At 42.1% G+C, this 24,020-nt stretch overlaps 1 protein-coding gene across 1 annotated transcript; it reads right to left on the bottom strand.

Annotated features, from left to right (window-relative positions):
- Positions 1-1,075: 1,075 nt before the first annotated feature.
- On the bottom strand, positions 1,076-23,001 carry r7bpb (Regulator of G-protein signaling 7-binding protein B). The gene is made up of 6 exons (NM_001139948.1): positions 22,506-23,001; positions 21,724-21,896; positions 11,345-11,475; positions 10,928-11,072; positions 2,185-2,255; positions 1,076-1,680 (listed from the first exon to the last, which is right to left on the bottom strand). The coding sequence occupies exons 1-6, from the start codon at positions 22,653-22,655 to the stop codon at positions 1,589-1,591; spliced, it is 762 nt and encodes a 253-aa protein (NP_001133420.1). The 5' UTR covers positions 22,656-23,001; the 3' UTR covers positions 1,076-1,588.
- Positions 23,002-24,020: the final 1,019 nt, after the last annotated feature.

Below are 24,020 nucleotides of genomic sequence, written 5' to 3'. Positions count from 1 at the left end.
AAACGGAGCAATCGGGAACGTGAAAACGACTTGTTTATTCCTTGTTGAACAGACCTGGCTACTAGCCATGACAAAGAAACAAGCAGTATACATGTTTCATGTGACATTTTGAGTGACACCGATGTTTTGCTGTTGCTAGGAGTTATGGTCTCATTGTGCCTACCTAGACTCTTTTTCCTGTAACTACACATGTGAAGCTGCAAGAAAATCATATTTAAATATACGTATATCAAACCATTTTGAAATGTTTACCCTGATGTTACACATTTGCCACTTTATTTATAGAAAGACCCAAATACAACAGTATACTACAATCTGCAAAAATAGTACATGAATTATAGTATATACTACAGTTCTTTTACAACAGTATTTATAAATACTACTGTATACTTTATACTGTAGTATACTAGACTTTAGTCCACAAAAACACTGCATTGAATACTACAGTAAAGTCCGCAAAAATGCTACAGTAAATAATATAGTATTTACAGTACCTTCAGAAAGTTTTCACACCCCTTGACTTTTTCCACATTTTGTTGTGTTATAAAGTGGGATAAAAATCGATTTGTCATTTCTTTTGTCAACAATGTTCACAAGATTACACTTTGACGTTATTGTGTCTAGGCCAGTGACATTAAATCTCAAATGAATCAATTTTAAATTCAGGCTGTCAAGGGGTGTGAATACTTTCTGAAGACACTGTATACCATAGTATACTATAGTATTTTTTTTAGATGGGTGTATCCTCTCAGTGGACATCACGTATTGGCTCTGAATCCAAACATCAAGATACTACAGATCAGAGCCACTGTATAAACCAGACAAAAACTATTATTTCTATACAAAAAGTTTATTCACATTATAAAATGGCCTATACATACTATCATTCATAGAATAATCTATAGCGCAACATCTATACACTACAAATCTACAACAGTACTTTGAGCAATATTCATGCTGTACTCTTTCTGCCAAGACATACCAAATAAATAGATGCAAACACTTTACAGTAGACATCAAATCTTCAGATCATCTAAATAAAAATGATTCAAAGAAAGTTTCATACAAAACAGAATTTTGACCATTGTTTATATATTTTATTTACATTCAATGACAAATGGCTTTCATAAGTAACATTGCAAAGCCCTTCTGATGGAAAATGTACGTTGGAGACCGATTTCCTTTTCATGGAAGACTGCAAAAGAAGCATTGCACAGTGAAATAAATATAATGACATTCTGAGGAAGATGTCTGAAGGCAAAGTTTAGGCGAAGCCGTCTACCAACATACTGAATCTCTTATGTCATCAGCTTGGCACATCTGTTTGGGCTCGCCTATAGACCTATAAAGGTTCTCCTTTTCTACAAAGGGAGATGGCTTGAATAACATAATAGCAAAATATGTATAACATCATTATCCTTTGAATAGCTTTTTCTACACCGAATCATATACAAAAGTAAAGTGACTGATCAGCTTAAGATAAAACAAAGTTCCTTTCCTAAATGGCAGTAATATGTTGGAAACGTGTAAGGTGTTGGGTAGGGTTGGTGTGTTTCCCTTGCTGCTACCTGCAGGACCTATCAGGCACTCAGCTGGACACTAGGCAGCAGAACCCAGAGAACCGCCTCTTCCTCTGCCTGACCAGCGGGTATGGAGTGAGATTCAGCAGACTGCTGTCATCTAGACAGAACACAGACAGCAAAACCTGAGTACAGTGCAGTGCAGCGCCTTCAATGTTGTGTATTTTTTATGATTTAATCCACTCATTGTCACACCCTGATCTGTTTCACTGCCCTTGTGGTTGTCTCCACCCCTCACCAGGTGTCTCCCATTTCCCCCATTATCCGCTACGTATTTATACCTGCATTTTCTGTTTGTCTGTTGCCAGTTCGTCTCGTCTTGTTAGGTCGTACCAGCATGTTTCCCGTTTTTCCTGTTCTCAAGTTTTTGCTTTCTAGTCTTCCCGGTTCTGACCTTTCTGCCTGTCCTGACCCTGAGCCTGCCTGCCGTCCTGTACCTGCCTGACTCTGACCTGCTTTACGAACCACTGCCTGCCCTCAACCTGGCTTCTGCCTGTCCCTTTTGTTATAATAAATATTCTGAGAATCGTACTATCCGCCTCCTGTATCTGCATCTGGGTCTTATCCTGAGTCGTGATACTCACACCGTATAAATGCCACTTACCTTGGTTTTTCAGTGGCAAAGGCATGGTCTCCCTGAGTTTGCTTAGTAGGTTTCTCATCTCTCGCATGTCCCTAGGGAGACAGGGTGAATCATGGTTAAATCCATTTAGGGAAGAGTGGGGTATGTTGAGCTAATGGGGTAAGTTGGGCCACCCTTGTTTGTAGGAAACCATACACAAAATTTATTATTTGACCAAATATTTAGGAAGAGGTCATAATTTCATGGAGACTGAAGGAACCACATGGAAAAAGTGGTAAGCAGGCTAGGTAAAAACCAAAAAAGATTTTCACCAAGTCAAATGTATGCATTGTGTTACAGGTTGAGTGATGAGTGTATCTAAACCAAAGTCAATTATTTTAAGATTGTTCTATACATCAGTTGGGTTCTCCATAAGCTTCAATATGAGGTCCTACACTTTCATGGTAGGTTTATCATTGTATCTGTGTGGGCTAATATAGTCAAAATGTTTGCCTTGGAGTAAGTTGAGCCAATGGCCATGGGGTAAGGTGAGCTAATGGTTTAGCCAATGGCAAGTTGAGCAAATATCATTTTTTCATGCAAGGCATTATTGCTGGGATATCTGGTAACAACAGGTCCTGGCCTATGTTCAAAGTGTAAAAAATAAAGTGTTTGTTCGGTGTTAAGTCTGTGTTAAAACATGCTTAAAATGGTTAAAAGACAAAAAAGTGATTGTGATTGTGTTGAATTGTGTTTGGGAAATAAAGATAGACATGGTTTAAAAAGGTAGTGGTAATATTTAATTTAGTACAGAAATTTGTGGGCGGCTTAATTTACCCCATATCCGGGGGAAGTTGTGCCAACAGACCACTTTTTTTTGACAAGTTATGTTTTCAAAACTTTAATGTTTACATGAATTCTGATTGTTTCCAGGGATACAGAACCTCCTGAAATATACTGTATGTAGATATCTTTGATAGAAAGAATACTATATTTCTCTTTACGGTTTGATGCTTAATGTAAAAATGGCTCAACTTACCCCAGTCTCCCCTACCACCTCTAAATGGTCACAGGGGAAGCACACACAAACGGAAACACATGAACTTCTACTATAACCAGCCTGGTATCAACTGACATACATCATTCTGTGATGCTTTTAAAAAAAGGTATAAGTCAATACATTGCATTCAATGCAAATAGTTAGTGTTTTCAGAAAGTATTCACACCCCTTTACTTTTTCCACATTTGTTGTTACAGCCTGTATTTAAGATGGATTCAAATTAGATTTTTTTTGCCACTGATCTTCACACAATACCCCATAATGTCAAAATGAAATGTAGTTTGTAGAACATTTTAGAAATGTATAACAAATTAAACGCTGACATTTCTTGAGTCAATAAGTATTTAACTCCTTTGTTATGGCAAGCCTAAATACGTTAAGGAGTAAAAATGTGCTTAACAAATTGCATAATAAGTTACATGGACTCATTCCGTGTTCAATAATAGTAGTTAACATGATTTTTCAATGACTACCCCATACTGTACCCCACACATACAGATAATTGTAAGGTCCTGCAATCGAGTAGTGAATTTTAAGCACAGATTTAACCACAAAGACCAGGGAGGTTCTTCAACACCTCGAAAAGAAGGGCACCGATTGGTGAAAAGAAGAAAACCTTACAATGAATATCCCTTTGAGCATGGTGAAGTTATTAATCAGGCTTTGGATGGTGTATCAATACACCAGGTCAGTGCAAAGATAGATGCGTCGTTCCTAACTCAGTTGCCGGAGGGGAAGGAAACTGCTCAGTGACTTAAAGATTTTAAAGAGTTGTGGAGTTAAAGAGTTTTCTCATGGTTGTGATATGAGAAAACTGAGGATGGATTACTCCACAATACTAACTTAAATGACAGTGTGTAAAGAAGGAAGCCTTTAGATGGGTGAGAAAAACAATCTATTTAATCAAGGACTCAGACCATGAGAAACCTGGCACCATTCCTACGGTGAAGCATTGTGGTGGCAGCATCATGCTGTGGGGATGTTTTTCAGTGGCAGGGACAGGGAGACTAGTCAGGATCGAAGAAAAGATGAACAGAGCAAAGTACAGAGAGCTCCTTGATGAAAACCTGCTCCAGAGCACTCAGGACCACAGATTGGGGCAAAGCTTCACCTTCCAACAGGACATTGACCCTAAGCATACAGTACAGCCAAGACAACGCAGGAGTGGCTTCGGGACAAGTCTCTGAATGTCCTTGAGTGGCCCAGCCAGAGCACTGACTTGAACCCGATTGAATATCTCTGGAGAGACCTGACAATTCAAATAGTCCAGGTAGCCATTTGATTAGCTGTTCAGGAGTCTTATGCCTTGGGGGTAGAAGTTGTTAAGAAGTCTTTTGGACCTAGACTTGGCGCTCAGGTACCGTTTGCTGTGTGGTAGCAGAGACAACAGTCTATGACTAGGCAGAAAGCTTGGCCCCAGTGATGTACTGGGCCGTACGCATTTGCGGTGCGGTTGGAGGTCTTGCGGTTGGAGGCCGAGCAGTTGCCATACCAGACGGTGATGCAACCAGTCAGGATGCTCTCGATGGTGCAGCTGTAGACCTTTTTGAGGATCTGGGGACCCATGCCAAATCTTTTCAGTCTCCTGAGGGGGAATAGGTGTTGTTGTGCACTCTTCACGGCTGTCTTGGTGTGTTTGGACCATGATAGTTTGTTGGTGATGTGGACACCAAGGGACTTTAAGGTCTCAACCTGCTCCACTACAGCCCTGTCGATGAGAATGGGAGTGTACTCAGTCCTCCTTTTCCTGTAGTCCACAATCATCTCCTTCGTCTTGATTACATTGAGGGAGAGGTTGTTGTCCTGGCACCACACTGCCAGGTCTCTGACCTCCTCCCTATAGGCTGTCTCATCATTGTCATGATGGTGTTGGAGTTGTGCTTGGCCATGCAGTCATGGGTGAACAGGGAGTACAGGAGGGGACTGAGCATGCACCCCTGGGGGCCTCTGTGTTGAGGAGCAGCATGGCAGATGTGTTGTTACCTACCCTTTCCAACTGGGGGCAGCCCGTCAGGAAGTCCAGGATCCAGTTGCAGAGGGAGGTGTTTAGTCCCAGGGTCCTTAGCTTAGTGATGAGCTTTGAGGGCACTATGGTGTTGAACGCTGAGCTGTAGTCAATGAATAGCATTTTCACATAGGTGGGAAAGGGCAGTGTGGGCCAGTGTGGGGTGCAATAGAGATTGCATCATCTGTCGATCTGTTGGGGCGGTATGAAAATTAGAATGGGTCAAGGGTTTCTGGGATAATGGTGTTGATGTGAGCCATGACCAGCCTTTCAAAGCACTTCATGGCTACAGACGTGAGCGCTACGGGTCGGTAGTCATTTAGGCAGGATACCTTGTTGTTCTAGGGGACAGCGCATGCCAGTTGGTCAGCGCATGCTTGTACACGTCCTGGTAATCCATCTGGCCCTGTGGCCTTGTGAATGTTGACCTGCCTAAAGGTCTTACTCACATCGGCTATGGAGAGCGTGATCACACAGTCGCCCGGAACAGCTGATGCTCTCATGCATGCTATAGTGTTGCTTGCCTCAAAGCAAGCATAAAAGTTATTTAGCTGGTCTGGTACGCTCGTGTCCCTAGGCAGCTCGCGGCTGTGCTTCCCTTTGTAGTCCGTAATAGTTTGCAAGCCCTGCCACATCCGACGTCGGAGCCGGTGTAGTATGATCCAATCTTAATCCTGTAAACGCTTTTTCTGTTTGATGGTTCGTCAGAGGGCATAGCAGGACTTCTTATAAGCATCCGGGATAGAGTCCTGCTCCTTGTTAGCGGCAGCTCTACCCTTTAGCTCAGTGCGGATGTTGCCTGTAATCCATGGCTTCCGGTTGGGGTATGTACAGTTGAAGTTGGAAGTTTACATACATCCCTGTCCTAGGTCAGTTAGGATCACCAGTTTATTTTAAGAATGTGAAATGTCAGCATAATAGTAGAGAAAATTATTTATTTCAGCTTTTATTTCTTTCATCACATTCCCAGTGGGTCAGAAGTTTACATACACTCAATTAGTATTCGGTACCATTGCCTTTAAATTGCTGAACTTGGGTCAAATGTGTCGGGTATCCTTCCACAAGCTTCCCACAATAAGTTGGGGGAAGTTTGGCCCATTCCTTCTGACAGAGCTGGTGTAACTGAGTCAGGTTTGTAGGCCTCCTTGCTCGCACACGATTTTTCAGTTCTGCCCACAAATGTTCTATGGGATTGAGGTCAGGGCTTTGTGATGGCCACTCCAATACCCTGACTTTGTTGTTCTACATCTAGATGTTCCGCTAGCGGAACACCACTCCAATATCCAATGATAGGGCGTGGCGCGAAATACAAACTCCCCGAAAACTTCAATTTTTCAAACATATGACTATTTTACACCATTTTAAAGACAAGACTCTCCTTTATCTAACCACACTGTCCGATTTCAAAAAGGCTTTACAACGAAAGCAAAACATTAGATTATGTCAGGAGAGTACCCAGCCAGAAATAATCACACACCCATTTTTCAAGCTAGCATATAATGTCACAAAAACCAAAACCACAGCTAAATGCAGCACTAACCTTTGATGATCTTCATCAGATGACACTCCTAGGACATTATGTTATACAATACATGCATGTTTTGTTCAATCAAGTTCATATTTATATCAAAAACAAGCTTTTTACATTAGCATGTGACGTTCAGAACTGGCATTCCCACCGAACACTTCTGGTGAATTTACTAAATTACTCACGATAAACGTTCACAAAAAACATAACAATTATTTTAAGAATTATAGATACAGAACTCCTTTATGCAATCGCGGTGTCCGATTTTAAAATAGCTTTTCGGTGAAAGCACATTTTGCAATATTCTGAGTAGATAGCCCGGCCATCACAGGCTAGCTATTTTGACACCCACCAAGTTTGGTACTCACCAAACTCAGATTTACTATAAGAAAAATTGGATTACCTTTGCTGTTCTTCGTCAGAATGCACTCCCAGGACTTCTACTTCAACAACAAATGTTGGTTTGGTTCCAAATAATCCATAGTTATATCCAAATAACGGCATTTTGTTCGTGCGTTCAAGACACTATCCGAAGGGTAACGAAGGGTGACGCGCCGGCGCGTTTCGTGACAAAAAAATTCAAAATATTCCATTACCGTACTTCGAAGCATGTCAAACGCTGTTTAAAATCAATTTTTATGCGATTTTTCTCGTAAAATAGTGATAATATTCCGACCGGGAGTCGTTGTTTTCGTTCAAAGACTGAAAATGTAAAATGGCCTCTTCACGTGCACGCACGCACCCGTCTCATTGTTCTCAGATCGACCACTATCCAAATGCGCTACTGTTTTTCAGCCAGAGACTGCAGAGTCATCATTCAACGTTCTGGCGCCTTCTGAGAGCCTATGGGAGCCTTAGAAAGTGTCACTTTACAGCAGAGATCCTCTGTTTTGGATAGAGATGACAAAGAAGGCCAAGAAATGGTCAGACAGGGTACTTCCTGTACAGAATCTTCTCAGGTTTTGGCCTGCCATTTGAGTTCTGTTATACTCACAGACACCATTCAAACAGTTTTAGAAACTTTGGAGTGTTTTCTATCCAAAGCTACTAATTATATGCATATTCTAGTTTCTGGGCAGGAGTAATAACCAGATTAAATCGGGTACGTTTTTATCCGGCCGTGAAAATACTGCCCCCATCCATAACAAGTTAAGCCATTTTGCCACAATTTTGGAAGTATGCTTGGGGTCATTGTCCATTTGGAAGACCCATTTGCGACTAAGCTTTAATTTCCTGACTGATGTCTTGAGATGTTGCTTCAATATTTCCACATGATTGTCCTTCCTCACGATGTCATCTATTTTGTGAAGTGCACCAGTCCCTCCTGCAGCAAAGAACCCCCACAACATGATGCTGCCACCCCCGTGCTTCACGGTTAGGATGGTGTTCTTCGGCTTACAAGCCTCCCCTTTTTTCCTCCAAACATAACAATGGTCATTATGGCCAAAAAGTTATATTTTTGTTTCATCAGCCAAGAGGACATGTCTTCAAAAAGTGTGATCTTTGTCCCCATGTGCAGTTGCAAACCATAGTCTGGCTTTATTATGGCGGTTTTGGAGCAGTGGCTTCTTCTTGCTGAGCGGCCTTTCAGGTTATGTCGATATAGGACTCGTTTTACTGTGGATATAGATACTTTCGTACCTGTTTCCTCCAGCATCTTCACAAGGTCCTTTGCTGTTGTTCTGAGATTGATTTGCACATTTCGCACCAAAGTACGTTCATCTCTAGGAGACAGAACGCATCTCCTTCCTGAGCGGTATGACGGCTGTGCGGTCCCATGGTGTTTCTACTTGCGTACAATTGTTTGTACAGATGAACGTGGTACCTTCAGGCGTTTGGAAATTGCTCCCAAGGATGAAACAGACCTGTGGAGGTCTACAATTATTTTTCTGATGTCTTGGCTGATTTCTTTTGATTTTCCCATGATGTCAAGCAAAGAGGCACTGAGTATGAAGGTAGGCCTTGAAATACATCCATGCGTACACCTCCAATTGACTCAAATGATGTCAGTTAGCCTATCAGAAGCTTCTAAAGCCATGACATCATTTTCCAAGCTGTTTAAAGGCACAGTCAACTTAGTGTATGTAAACTTCTGGCCCACTGGAATTGTGATACAGTGAATTATAAGTTAAATAATCTGTCTGTAAACAATTGTTGGAAAAATGACTTGTGTCATGCACAAAGTAGATGTCCTAACCGACTTGCCAAAACTATAGTCTGTTAACAAGAAATATGTGGAGTGGTTGAAAAACGAGTTTTAATGACCCCAACCTAAGTGTATGTAAACTTCCGGCTTCAACTATATGTACAGTCACTGTGGGGACGACGTCATCGATGCACTTATTGATGAAGCCAGTGACTGATGTGGTGTACTCCTCAATGCCATCGGAAGAATCCCGGAACATATTCCAGTCTGTGCTTGCAAAACAGTCCTGTAGCTTAGCATCTGAGTCACTGGTACTTTCTGCTTTGTTTTTGCTTGTAAGCTGTTGCACCTTCTTCACCATGCTGTCTGTGTGAAGGGACCATTCCAGGTTGCCGGTGTTGTGCATGCCGAGGAACTTGAAACTTTTGACCCTATCCACTGCGTTCTCGTCAATGTGGATGGGGGCGTGCTCTCTCTGCTGTCTCCTGTAGTCCATGATCAGCTCCTTTGTTTTGTTGACATTGAGGGAGAGATTATTTCTTCGCACCACTCCGCTAGGGCTCTCACCTCCTCCCAACTTTGTTGGTAATCAGGCCTACCACTGTTTTGTCATTAGCAAACTTGATGATTGAGTTGGAGATGTGTGTGGTCACACAGTCATGGGTGAACAGGGAGTACAGGACTGGGCTGAGCACGCAGCCCTGTGGGGCCACCGTGTTGAGGATCAGCGTGGTGGAGGTGTTGTTGCCTACCTTCACCACTTGGGGTTGGACCGTCAGGAAGTCCAGGGCCCAGATGCACAGGGAGGGGTTCAGACCCAGGGCCCTGAGCTTAGTGATGAGCTTGGAGGGCACTATGGTGTTGAAGGCTGAGCTGTTGTCGATGAATAGCATTCTTACATAAGTATTTCTCTGGTCCAGGTGGGATAGGACAGTATGCAGTCTAATGGCGTCATCCGTGGATCTGTTGGAGCGATAAGTGAATTGTAGTTGGTCTAAGATGTCGGTTAAGGTGGAGGTGATATAATCCTTAACTAGCCTCTCAAAGCAATTCATGATGACAGAAGTAAGTGCTACGGGGCGATAGTAATTTAGTTCCGTTACCTGTGCTTTCTTGGGTACAGGAACAATGGTGGACATCTTGAAGCAAGTGGGTACAACAGACTGAGATATGGAGAGATTGAATATATCCGTAAACACTCCAGCCAGCTGATCTGCATTTACTCTGAGGACGCGGTTTGGGATACCGTCTGAGCAGGAGAACAAGACCACACAGTCCTTGTGAGCGTTGGGGCCCCGTGTCCGCTGCTCGATGTTGTTTTCCTCAAAGCGGGTGAAGAACGTGTTTAGCTCGTACGGGAGTGAGGCGTCTGTGTCCGCGACACGGCTGGCTTTGCCTTTATAATCTGTGATGGTCTGGAGGCCATGCCACATACGTCTCGTGGCCTGAGCTGTTGAATTGTGACTCCACTTTGTCCCTGTACTCTCGTTTTGGCTCTTTGAGGTCGTAGCTGGTCTGTTTATACACGTAGCTGGTCTGTTCCTGGTCCAACTTTTTGGACCCAGAAGACCTCTAAGACATAACCCTAACTTCATGTTCACATTCCAGCTCAACCCTGACTCCCACCTCAACCCTAACCATAATCCTGTGGCTAGAGTTGAGCAAAGATGTAGAGACAAAGCAAGGATTAAGGTTAGGATTATGGCGAATGTTGAGCCGGGATGTGGATATGAAGCTAGGATTAGGGTGAGGGTTAGGTTTAGGGTTGAGATTAGAGTCTGCCTGCCTGCGTCTGTCTGTGTCTGTCTGAGTCTTTCACCAATTTACCCATTGCAGCTTTATCACCAATTTTTTTCCGCCATTATGCATCAAAACCGCACATAGTTTTGCAAAAGCATCACAGACTAAAGCTCATCAATGATATCATGTTGACTATGATGTCCAATCTGTTGATAATCCTATTTATGTATGGCCTATACTCATGTGACCTGGGCATTCTCACTATGAGAGACCATGAGTGTATTAGCATTTTGCATTATACTCTACCTCTCTATGTTTTCAATATCGGTGCACACCAGCCAGGACTCATGTTGGTAGTCTACAGGTGAGGAGGAGTGCTCCTCCAGAATGGGCACATCAGAGCTCTCATCCATCTTGAAGTCCAACCTGGGGTCTGGGTATGAATCTTTTCCTGTGAGGGGGATTTACATATGATCAACATATAACACTGGGTAACCTGTGAATAGCTTGTGAATGTCTGAACTGCATGTCTAAATGTTCCATTGCTTTGTCTGAGATATAAGAAAACTATGGAATTTGGCTTTTATGCCTTCATGTGTGCCATACTACAGTAGCTACATCTTATTTCATTGTGAGAAGATACATTACTCTTTATCTTGGTATGACACAGAACATTTTATTCTGGACTACCCTGCCCTCTGCTGGTTGAGATTGGTATTGCACCTTTCCTGTGGAGCTGCAGCACTCCCAGCAGACACATGGACTTGAGCATCTCCGTGATGAACATCTCCAGGCAGCACTGCAGCTGAATGAAGAGCCGGCAGATCTCTGGGTGGATCTCCCCATCCTCTGGCCTAAAGCACATATACACAGTTGGAGAATGGACAGTTTCAAATCTGATCACTGGCTCCAATCCTTGGCCCTTCTTGAATCCCCCTGGCTTTAAAGCAGGGGCCGGCAATAGGTGGCTTACGGCCAAAACCGTCCCGCGAGTGAATTATTTTGTCCCCCCAAAGACTTTCGAAAATAAATACTATATATATATATACACACACATACACATACACAGTACCAGTCACTAGTTTGGACACACCTACTTTTAAAGGTTTTTCTTTATTGTTACTATTTTCTACATTGTAGAATAATAGTGAAGACATAAAAACTATAAAATATAACATATAGTATCATGTAGTAACCAAATAAGTGTTAAACAAATCAAAATATTTTATATTCTTCAAAGTAGCCTCCCGTTGCCTTGATGACAGTTTAACACACGCTTGGCATTCTCTGAACCAGCTTCATGAGGAATGCTTTTCCAACAGTCTTGAAGGAGTTCCCACATATGCGGAGCTCTTGTTGGCTGCTTTTCCTTCACTCTGCGGTCCAACTCATCCCAAACCATCTCAGCGAAGTTGAGGTCGGGTGATTGTGGAGGCCAGATCATCTGATGCAGCACTCCATCACTCTCCTTGGTCAAATAGCCCTTACACAGCCTGGTGGTGTGTTTTGGGTCATTGTCCTGTTGAAAAAACAAATTATAATCCCACTAAGCGCAAACCAAACAGGATGGCTTATCGCTGCAAAATGCTGTGGTAGCCATGCTGGTTAAGTGTGCCTTGAATTATAAATAAATCACAGTGTCCACAGCAATGCACCCCCACATCATCACACCTCCTCCTCCATGCTTCACGGTGGGAACCATACATGATGAGATCATCCGTTCACCTACTCTGCATCTCACAAAGACACAGCGGTTGGAAACAAAAATATCAAATTTAGACTCATCAGACCAAAGGACAGATTTCCACCGGTCTAATGTCCATTGCTCGTGTTTCTTGGCCCAAGCAACTCTCTTCTTCTTATTGGTGTCCTTTAGTAGTGGTTTCTTTGCAGCAATTTGACCATGAAGGCCTGATTCACGCAGTCTACTCTGAACAGTTGATGTTGAGATGTGTCTGTTACTTGAACACTGTGAAGCATTTATTTGGGCTGCAATCTGAGGTGCAGATAACTCTATTGAACTTATTCTCTGCAGCAGAGGTAACTCTGGGTCTTCCTTTCCTGTGGTGGTCCACATGAGAGTCAGTTTCATCATAGCGCTTGACGGTTTTAGTTACTGCACTTGAAGAAACTTTTAAAGTTCTTCAAATTTTCCAGACTGACTGACCTTTATGTCTTAAAGTAATGATGGACTTTCGTTTCTCTTTGCTCAGTTGAGCTGTTCTTGACATAATATGGACTTGGTCATTTCTTACCAAATAGATCTATCTTCTGTATACCACCCCTAACTTGTCACAACACAACTGATTAGTTCAAATAAATTAAGAAAGAAAGAAATTCATGGGGTCACTTAGAAATGTCCTTGTTTTGAAAGAAAAACAATTTTTTGCCCATTAAAATAACATCAAATTGATCAGAAATACAGTGTAGACATTGTTAATGTTGTAAATGACTATTGTAGCTGGAAACGGACGATTTTTATGGAATATCTACATAGGCATACAGAGGCCAATTATCAGCAAACATCACTCCTGTGTTCCAATGGCATGTTGTGTTAGCTAATCCAAGTTTATCATTTTAAAAGGCTAATTGATCATTAGAAAACCTTTTGCAATTATGTTAGCACAGCTGAAAACTGTAGTTCTGATTAAAGAAGCAATAAAACTAGCCTTCTTTAGACTAGTTGAGTATCTGAAGCATCAACATTTGTGGGTTCGATTACAGGCTCAAAATGGCCAGAAACAAAGAGCTTTCTTCTGAAACTTGTCAGTCTATTCTTGTTCTGAGAAATGAAGGCTATTCCATGTGAGAAATTGCCAAGAAATTGAAGATCTGGTACAACGCTGGATACTACTCCCTTCACAGAACAGCGCAATCTGGCTCTAACCAGAACAGAAAGAGGAGTGGGATGCCCCGGTGCACAACTGAGCAAGAGGACCAGTACCGAAACTGCGCCACGCTTTCTCTATCTGATGCTGTCTGGTCAGAAAGAATATGACAATGTTGCCACTGGTAGCACTGAATGCAAGTGAAGCCAGCAAGCATTTGGCCTCCCTTGAAGCCTAGTGGTTAGAGCATTGGGCCAGTAACCGAAAGGTTGCTGGACTGAATCCCTGAGCTGACAAGGTAAAAATATGTCGTTCTGCCCCTGAACAAGGAAGTTAACCCACTGTTCCCCGGTAGGCAGTCAATGTAAATAATAACTTGTTCTTAACTGACTCGCCTGGTTAAATTAAAAAATATATATATTAACCAATCAGCGTTCAGCTAAACTGAGTGAGCTCAGCTGTGAACGGTCCTGGTGTACCAAAAAAACTGGAAGCCAGTTTGGATTTGGCTTCAGACCAATTAAACATCAATATTGACAGAAAGAAACTTGAAATGTTGCATCTCGATGTCACTGTCCACCGGTGGCTAGCTAGCTAGCTAAATTCATCCCTTTCCTAAATTAACCATGGATAGGTTTACACGGACAAGTTCTGGCCTGGTTTTGAGCTTATCTGTCGGAAAGATATCAGTTTGTCTCTGTAGATGGTTTGTCCTCTGACAAATCAACTGTACATTTCGGTGCTCCTCAAGGTTCCGTTTTAAGACCACTATTGTTTTCACTATATATTTTACCTCTTGGTGAAGTCAATTGGAAACATAATGTTAACTTTCACTGCTATGCGGATGACACACAGCTGTACATTTCGATGAAACATGGTGAAGCCCCAAAATTGCCCTCTCTGGAAGCCTGTGTTTCAGACATAAGGAAGTGGATAGTGGCAAATGTTCTTTTAAACTCGGACAAAACAGAGATGCTTGTTCTAGGTCCCAAGAAACAAAGAGATCTTCTGTTCAATCTGACAATTCATTTTGATGGTTCTACAGTCGTCTCAAATAAAACTGTGAAGGACCTCAGCATTCCTCTGGACCCTGATCTCTCTTTTGACGAACATATCAAGACTGTTTCAAGGACAGCTTTTTTCCATCTATGTAACATTGCAGAAATCTGAAACTTTCTGTCCAAAAATGATGCAGAAAAATTAATCCATGCTTTTGTCACTTCTAGTTTAGACCACTGCAATGCTCTACTTTCCGGCTACCCGGATAAAGCACTAAATAAACTTCAGTTAGTGCTAAACACGGTTGCTAGAATCTTGACTAGAACCCAAAAATGTGATCATATTACTCCAGTGCTAGCCTCTCTACACTGGCTTCCTGTTAAGGCAAGGGCTGATTTCAAGGTTTTACTGCAAACCTACAAAGCATTACATGGGCTTGCTCCTACCTATCTTTCCGATTTGATCCTGCCGTGCATACCTACACGTACGCTACGGTCACAAGACGCAGGCCTCCTTACTGTCCCTAGAATTTCTAAGCAAACAGCTGGAGGCAGGGCTTTCTCCTATAGAGCTCCATTTTTATGGAATGGTCTGCCTACCCATGTGAGAGACGCAGACTCGGTCTCAACCTTTAAGTCTTTATTGAAGACTCATCTCTTCAGTAGGTCCTATGATTGCGTGTAGTCTGGCCCAGGAGTTTGAAAGTGAACGGAAAGGCACTGGAGCAACGAACCGCCCTTGCTGTCTCTGTCTGGCCGGTTCCCCTCTCTCCACTGGGATTCTCTGCCTCAAACCCTGTTACAGGGGCTGAGTCACTGGCCTACTGGTGCTCTTCCATGCCGTCTCTAGGAGGGGTGCGTCACTTGAGTGGGTTGAGTCACTGACGTGATCTTCCTGTCCGGGTTGGAGCCCCTCCTTGGGTTGTGCCGTGGCGGAGATCTTTGTGGGCTGTATTGGGCCTTGTCTCAGGATGGTAGGTTGGTGGTTGAAGATATCCCTCTAGTGGTGTGGGGACTGTGCTTTGGCAAAGTGGGTGGGGTTATATCCTACCTGTTTGGCCCTGTCTGGGGGTTTCATCGAATGGGGCCACAGTGTCTCCTGACCCCTCCTGTCTCAGCCTCCAGTATTTATGTTGCAGTAGTTTATGTGTCGGGGGGCTAGGGTCAGTCTGTTATATCTGGAGTATTTCTCCTGTTTTATCCGGTGTCCTGTGTGAATTTAAGTATGCTCTCTCTAATTCTCTCTCTCTCCCTTTCTCTCTCTCTCTCTCTCTCTCTCTCTCTCTCTCTCTCTCTCTCTCGGTGGACCTGAGCCCTAGGACCATGCCTCAGGACTACCTGGCCTGATGACTCCTTACTGTCCCCAGTCCACCTGGCTGTGCTGCTGCTCCAGTTTCAACTTTTCTGCCTGCGGCTATGGAACCCTGACCTGTTCACCGGACGTGCTACCTGTCCCAGACCTGCTGTTTTCAACTCTCTAGAGACAGCAGGAGCGGTAGAGATACTCTGAATGATCGGCTATAAAAAGCCAACTGCCATTTACTCCTGAGGTGCTGACCTGTTGTACCCTCGACAACCACTGTGATTATTATTATTTGACCCTGCTGGTCATCTATGAACATTTGAACATCTTGGCCATATTCTGTTATAATCTCCACCCAGCAGAGCCAGAAAAGGACTGGCCACCCATCATAGCCTGGTTCCTCTCTAGGTTTCTTCCTAGGTTCTGGCCTTTCTAGGGAGTTTTTCCTAGCCACCGTGCTTCTACACCTGCATTGCTTGCTGTTTGGGGTTTTAGGCTGGGTTCTGTACAGCACTTTGAGATATCAGCTGATGTAAGAAGGGCTTTATAAATACATTTTATTGATAGAGATAGGGATTTGGACTTGTGGTTTAACTAAATTCTCCGGAATGGCCAAGGATTATAACGGCGATTCTGACCCAACCATAAATTCATACATTGCGCCCCTGGCCTGAGAGGATGGAAGTTCAACATGTAGCTAGATGTAGTATGCTAATGTTAACTAGCTGGCCTGGCGTTTTGTTGCCAATGAAAGGAAGTTAGGCTAGCGAGCAAGTATTTTAGCCAGGTAGTCTAGGACAACAAAAAATAAAAGTGTGTACTGTATGATAGAGTCATAGACCGTTTAGGCAACATGGAAGATGAGGATGGCATTGGCATTTCTCTACAAGTAGGGTGAGTGAGTCAACATGTTTTTTCTACTTACACACACACACACACACACACACACACACACACACACACACACACACACACACACACACACACACACACACACACACACACACACACACACAGAGAAAGCAGCTCCTGTTTTCTTTGCGACTTGAGGTATCTTTCTGTTGTTCTAAATAGTTTAATATGCTGAAGAACAAACATCAGTACATATCTTTCCATATTTTACCTAAGGATGAAAAACAAGCTTTGCTTGACTTACAATCCGATAAGTCAGTCCTTACCCGCCCTGCTGATAAGGGTGGGTCGGTTGTACTCATGGATAGGACAGTTTTTGTAAATGAGTGTCATAGGCAACTGCATGACAACCCATCTACAAGAAACTCAGAAGTGACCCCTCTTCCCAATTTCAGAACACTATATTTACTGTCCTAGATGGTATTTAAGTTCTGGTCAGATAACCAAAAAAGTAACTATTTGGCTATTCAACACCCTAAAATTGCCACTTTCTATACTTTGCCAAAATTACACTAAAATGTTACAAAACCTCCAGGGCGCCCTGTTGCATTGATGCAGTAACAGCCCCTTTATCGACTATTTTATTAGACCACTCGCAGTGCAGCTCCCCTCCTTTGTAAAGGACACCAGCAGTATGATCTCTATTATTGAATTTCTTGATCCTCTACCTGAGAATACTTCGATAGTTACTTTTGATGTTAAGTCGTTATACACTAATATTCCACACGAGGGCGGTATTGAGGCCATAGAACATTTTCTGCTACCTTCCAGTCCGTGCATTATAACATTGGCTGAAATAGTGCTCACACACAACTATTTCATGTTTCTAAAGTATTTCTTTATTCAGACGAAGGGTACTGCTATGGGATCCCTTATGGATCCTAACTATGCTAATTTGTATGTGGGTTACATCGATAAACAGTAAATTCTCAATCCTCTCAAAAATGTTTTCTTGCCTAACAATATTATTTAGAAACGGTACATTGATGAGATTTTTGTTCTATGGAAGGGTGATGCAAAACAGCTCGAGGCATTACATGCTTTTCTTAACTCTTGTTCTGAGCACCTGAGATTTACTATGCAATCTGACACACCTCAAATCATTTTCCTTAATCTTCTGATTTTGTGTGTGGATAATGTTCTATAAACTGATCTTTACAGGAAACCTACTGATCGTAACAGTTTGTTGAGGGCTGATAGCTGTCACCCGCTTCCCTTGAAAAACAAGTTTGCCCTACAGCCAATTCTGTCGAATCAAAAGAATTTGCAAAAAATGGCTGAGACGCAAAGAAAATTCAAGGAGCGGGGGTAAAAAAAAACGGTCAGATTAATACTGCCATTGAGAAAATCCAAAACAAATCGAGACATGCTCTCTTTCAAGGACAGCGCAAAAAGAAGCATTATTGTGTTCTTACTGCCCACTATTCAAAGTTCTCTGAACAAATTAAGGGAATCGTTCACAAACATTGGCACGTTCAAAGATCCGATGACAGTATCGGTCATGTGTTTTCGGACCCTCCCATGGTCGTATTCTAGCGGGGCAGGAATCTCAGAGATCAATTGGTCAACTCTGATTTACCACCCCAAAATACCGCTGCACAACGTCTAGTCTTACCTTTACCGGATGGAAACTACAAGTGGCTGTGCTCAATGCAATGACACTTACAAATGTAGACCCTTCAAACACCCCCTAACAGGGAAACAGATTCCAATCAAAGGTGTTATCACGTGCTCCACTAAGGCAGTTATTTATCTTATAACTTGTCCTTGTGGTAAAAATGATGTGGGTAAAACGAAGCGCGAATTAAAAGTATGAATGTCAGAGAATTGTAGGTGCAAAAACTCGACGTACCCAGTTGCGGCCCACTTTTTGGAAGCGAACCATTTTGTCTCTATTTTCTCCCTAAGTTTTATCGGCATCGAACACATCACCCTCCCTAGGAGAGGGAGTGACCTTGACAATTTATTCTTAAAACGAGAGGCTGCCTGGATCTTTAATTTAAAGACCCTTGCTCCCTTCGGTCTCAGCATAGACTTTGATCTGAAGCCATTCTTCTGATTACTGTGATTTTGCTATCCATTGTAAATGTTTGTAGGCCCATGTAGCCAAATTGTATCTATGATCGTATGCTATCTATTCATGTTTTTTTATATGTTCTATTTATATCTGTAAATTAACCAATGATATCAAGCCACACCCGGCCATGATTACTGACACCTGTGAGTCCCCTTTGAAACTATATAAACTAGTGACGCGCAGCGTTTGCCATTATACCCTGATGAAGACAGCTCGTCTGTCGAAACGTTGGTTATTAGGTTATTACATTATTGCATCTGAGCTCATAGAGCGTGCGGCTCTGCTTTTCTTTTTTAATAGTCCGAAATGTTCAGAAACATTACATTGCTTGACGATGCTGTAGGTTATGTAACTGTCTGTTATATGCAATATGTTATGTGGACTTCACCTGAGAGATGTTGCGCTCCGGGATTGTAATGAAACGAATGTGTGGTTTAATTAATTCTGCCACTGTGTCTTCTTGTCTCGGCCTCAGGCTTATATATATCATGGTGTCAAGGCATATGAACTAACAGGTTATAGAATAAACAACACAATTATCACAACACAGGTTGTAATATGGCTTTTTTTCTGGATTTGCTTCCCGGGTGATTTTACCCACGCACCACTACTGTTTTGGTGACCCCCCTATCAAAATGCAACATTCCAAAATGTAGCTTACTGTGTTCTGCAAGTTGTCCTCTAACCAGTGACGTAAACATGTCTCCAGTTTCCATGTGGTTTTTGAGTTAGTTTCAACAGCGCATTCCTCACCCCCTTAATCAATGAGAAATGTATTAACACTTGTCAAAACAACAGGGTTTTTGATGCATGTGTATTTATAAGATTCTCGTTAAAAAAATACAGGTCATATTATTACCTTTGTTGCGCATGTAGGCATTTTGTAGATAGAATGTACTATGTTTAGGTTTTCAATATATCATCAACTGTTTCTGCATATTGGTTATTGATTTGGACACTGTAAAACTTTGTTTTGACATGGAGCTATTTATCAATAGGTCTTGTCAACAGGTAGCGACAGCATCATTTTCCATAAAACGCAATCGAAAAAGGCATCAGAAGTAGTGGTGTATATTCATGAATACCAAGAGAAGTCAGCCCCCCCCCAAGAGAAGTTAGCAAGAAATACAATTATTATAACAATAATTTATCTTTCTCTGTGTACATTTCCTTCAATTCACAAATGGCTGAATGTATCTCACCAGAGAAAGCATCCAAGCGAGAAAAACAGCGCCCCTCTATCTCTTTACGTCTAGGTCATCTATCTGACCCTGTCTGGTCCAAACGAGTAACACATTTTTGCCGCCCGCAGCATTGAATGGAACGCAAGGGGAGCAGCGAGCATTTAGCCTCCCTTGATAAAAAAAAAGTATACACAAATTGCCAATCAGCATTGAGCTAAATTGAGCGAGCTCAACTGTAAATGGTCCTGGCAAACCGAAAAAAAAGTGTCAAGGGAAGCCAGCTTGGATTTTGACATCACTCCTATCAAATCGCTTTGACAACCTATGTCATTGACAGAAACAACTTTAATTGTTGCATCTCGTTGTGTTGTTGTCCTCTGGCTCCGGTGGCTAGCTAGCTAAAATTGTCTCTTTCCTAAATTAGCCATGGATGGAGATAGGGATTTGTGGTTTTTCTAAAATTCTCAGTACTGGCCAATGATTATAATGGTGATTCTAATCCAACTATTAGCCTAATTCATACATTGTTGTGACCCTGGCCTGAGAGGATGGAAGTTCAATATGTAGTTAGATGTAGAAGGCTAATATTAACTAGCTTACTTTGCCAATGAATGGAAGTTAGGCTATCGAGAAATAATTTTTGCCAGGTATCCTAGGACAACAACAACAAAAGCTTGTACTGTATAACAGAGTGATAGACCGTTTTGTCAACATGAAAGAGAGTAGGATGGCATTGGGTGAGTAGGGTGAGTCAACATAATTTGCACGAGCACCACCTCACACACGCACAGAAATCAGAACCATGGACAGCCACATCACATTTAGCTTACATTGATGGGACTAAATTGTTTTTGGTATGTTTTAGTTGTCACTGTATTAGACTAAGCATAGGGATTTGATGAAGTTGAATAGACTTGCGGTAACTCTGTGGTTCTAAATCAATAGTTTAGTGATTCAAAAATATCGGAAACATTAACTTGCTTGACCATGCTGTAGGCCATGTATCCGGTTTTGTGGTAAAACAAAGCTGTGTGTGAATTTATCCTTGCACTGTGTATTCCTATTGGCCTCATATATCTCGGTCGCAATGCATATGAATTAACAGGTTATAGAGCAAACAACGCAATTATCATTATGTTGGCTTCCCCAGTGATTTTACACACGCACCTCTACTGATCAGAAGTTAATTAATCCACGAATAAGAATACGATAATTTTACATCTATCTTAAATTAGGGAGGGCAAACCCGTTTTGGTGATTTCTCATATATCATCAAAATGAATAAATCATAGTACGATTTTTTTATTACCTGATTAAGTAGCCTACAATATCATTGGAAAATAATGTTGAAAGTTAAATTTATATTCCTATACATGGAAATGTCAACATTATTTTCCAATGGTGTTGTACTTAATCGGGTAATTAACTGTTGAACTGCGGTTGATTTTGATGATATACCAGAAATCACCCCCATAATGTTTTTCCTTATCATAAACCTTCAAAGGCATTGGGTAAAAGTAAATTAATCCACTAATAGGAATATATAATTTTACATAATATCTTAAATGTCGCGTTTTAATGAATTTGATTATATAATAGGGGTATTGAAGGCCTTTCAAAACAGTGTGGGAGATGATCCAGGAAGTAGGCGGGACTTTCATACCATGTAGCAAGCTGTTATCTCGAATAGCGCGCCTTAAAATGACATACACTAGCACCATGGACAGTTCCAGTGACAATTGAAGAAGTCAACATATCATGTTAATTAAACTGTATATCCGTATATCGTAGATTCCTTACCCAGATCCAGATATCACGGTGAGGTTCTGATGGGCAGCTTGGGCCATGGTACATCCTTTGGTCCTGGTGCGGTGCAACACCGCCAGTAAAGAGGGATAATCGGCCGAAATCTCCCCAATAGTGATGACCTGTTCTCGGTACAGCGCCACGAGAGTGTTGAAATCTTGGACTGTCTGAGAAGCAACATGGACAAATAACCCTTTTCAGCAAGTCAACGCATAGCACCATACATTTCCAAGGGAGATTGGAGCGACAAGATTATTGCATACGCAAGTGGACACGCAGTAGATCAACGTTATGACTGCCACCCGACCCGTATAGGCCACATAGCCAATTGCACGTCACTAATCATAATATAGCCTACACTTGAATAATAACAATATTGCGCTACATAGTATAGCCTATTCCTATAGACTATATATAGCCTTCCTAATTGAGGTACATTGGTGTAATATTACACCAGCTCTCCTTGTGGCATGCCCTTGTGAGTGCAACATACATTATTTTGTTTATCACACCTTAAAGCGCTAAGACACCAAGGACAGTCTTATTTAAATCGCTCTATGGTACCTGGACTCACATTTACGACTTAGTTGGCAGGAAAATGTAGCTTGGTAAGAAATATGTCTATGCGCATTTTAATTTGTCTTTGTGGTTTAATAGAACACGTGATTTTCATGGGGGAAATATATAGGTTACAATGTGTCTGCTGTTATACTAGTATGGCAGCGATTACTCTATAGCTATTACCACTACCAACGGAACGATACATCATAACTTACCATCCTACATTCTTCTACGGCCCGCTGGGCTTTCCGCGTACTCTCGGTGCTCTCCCGGCGTTCCGGGTCCCTCTGCAGTGGTTTGCTGAGCTGAAAAATGTTCGCTGCGGATCTGGGGCGGTTCTTGCGCCCGTTCGGAGCAGAACACATGCATACACAGCCACTGATAAAACCCAGCGGACAGCCTATCTATAATATCCCCCGAGGTCGCAGTCGAGGTGGAGGCTCTTGTCGATGTTCCTGCAGGGTCTAAAATGTTCAGTTTGCAGGATGTGCGAGTAGCGGACAGCTTCTCGCAGCTCCCTCTCTGCAGCTCTCCCCTCAGCGGCTAGGCGAGTCACCTTCACCCTGCAGAAGGCCAACTGTGGCTGAATGTGGTCTTCCGTTGTGCTTTCACGTGAGAGGCGAATACACTCGGAGCCTGCCATTCGTCACTGCTCCGTCATTCGAGGCATCGACGTCTCCAAAACATGCGAGTCTGTCACATGAAAGCGTGAGTAGACGCAAATACCTCAAAATATTACTCGTATCTGGCAGGAGTAAGAGCACACTCAAAGACCAGCAGTAATATGCTCAAAGTAGATCTCAGAGTTTACACGCACATCGAAGCCTCCCGACTGAAGTGTGAGATCGATAGGGCCTACATGTGGATGATTATAAACATATAGGCCTAGGCTACTGTACAAGCAAACCAAAAAATTGTCACCACAAATGCAAACCAATGAAAACTGTAATTTGTTATGGCAATTTGGCAATTTGTTATGTATAATTGATTTAATATGTCTGGAAATACACTGAATGACACGATATTACAATGAGTTCCTGGAACACACAACATTGCAAAAATACTAAAACACTTAAAATATGCCTATTATGTCTCGGTGCAAAGCTATTTCCCAACCAGATTTTTTTGAACAATCATCATTTTTGTTCTTTCATATTAACTTCTATAACACTTCTATCACACTTCTATCCCTCATAAAACAATTGTGGATTTGACAGTGAAAAGATTGATGGTGAAACATGCTCAACTGTCACAAGATATGAAATAGGCCTATCTACACAACTGATTCATGTGAAAACTGGACTTTTCAAATTTGACCTTCAGAAATGCACCCAAAAAACAATAGAAACACATTTCAGGCATGCTCTTGATTCCAGTAACATATGGAGGTGACAGGTGAGTTACCTGACAGTAGGCACTAATAAGCACAATGCAGAATACTACATCAACCAGAAAGTACCCAATTGTCATACTTGGGTAAAAGTAAAGGTACCTTAATAGAAAATGACTCAAGTAAAAGTCACTCAGTAAAATACTAATATACTTAAGTATCAAAAGTAAATGTATGAATAATTTCAAATGACTTATATTATGCAAACCAGACGGCACAATTCTTGTTTTTAAAATTTACGGATAGACAGGGGCACACTCCAACACTCAGACATGATTTACAAATGAAGCATTTGTGTTTAGTCAGTCTGCCAGATGAGAGGCAGTAGGGATGACCAGAG

This window comes from Salmo salar, chromosome ssa11 (assembly GCF_905237065.1).
Source record: "Salmo salar chromosome ssa11, Ssal_v3.1, whole genome shotgun sequence".
Lineage (NCBI taxonomy): Eukaryota > Metazoa > Chordata > Actinopteri > Salmoniformes > Salmonidae > Salmo > Salmo salar.
The sequence above is the reverse complement of the archived record's forward strand: the minus strand, read 5'-3'. Positions and strand labels throughout refer to the sequence as shown.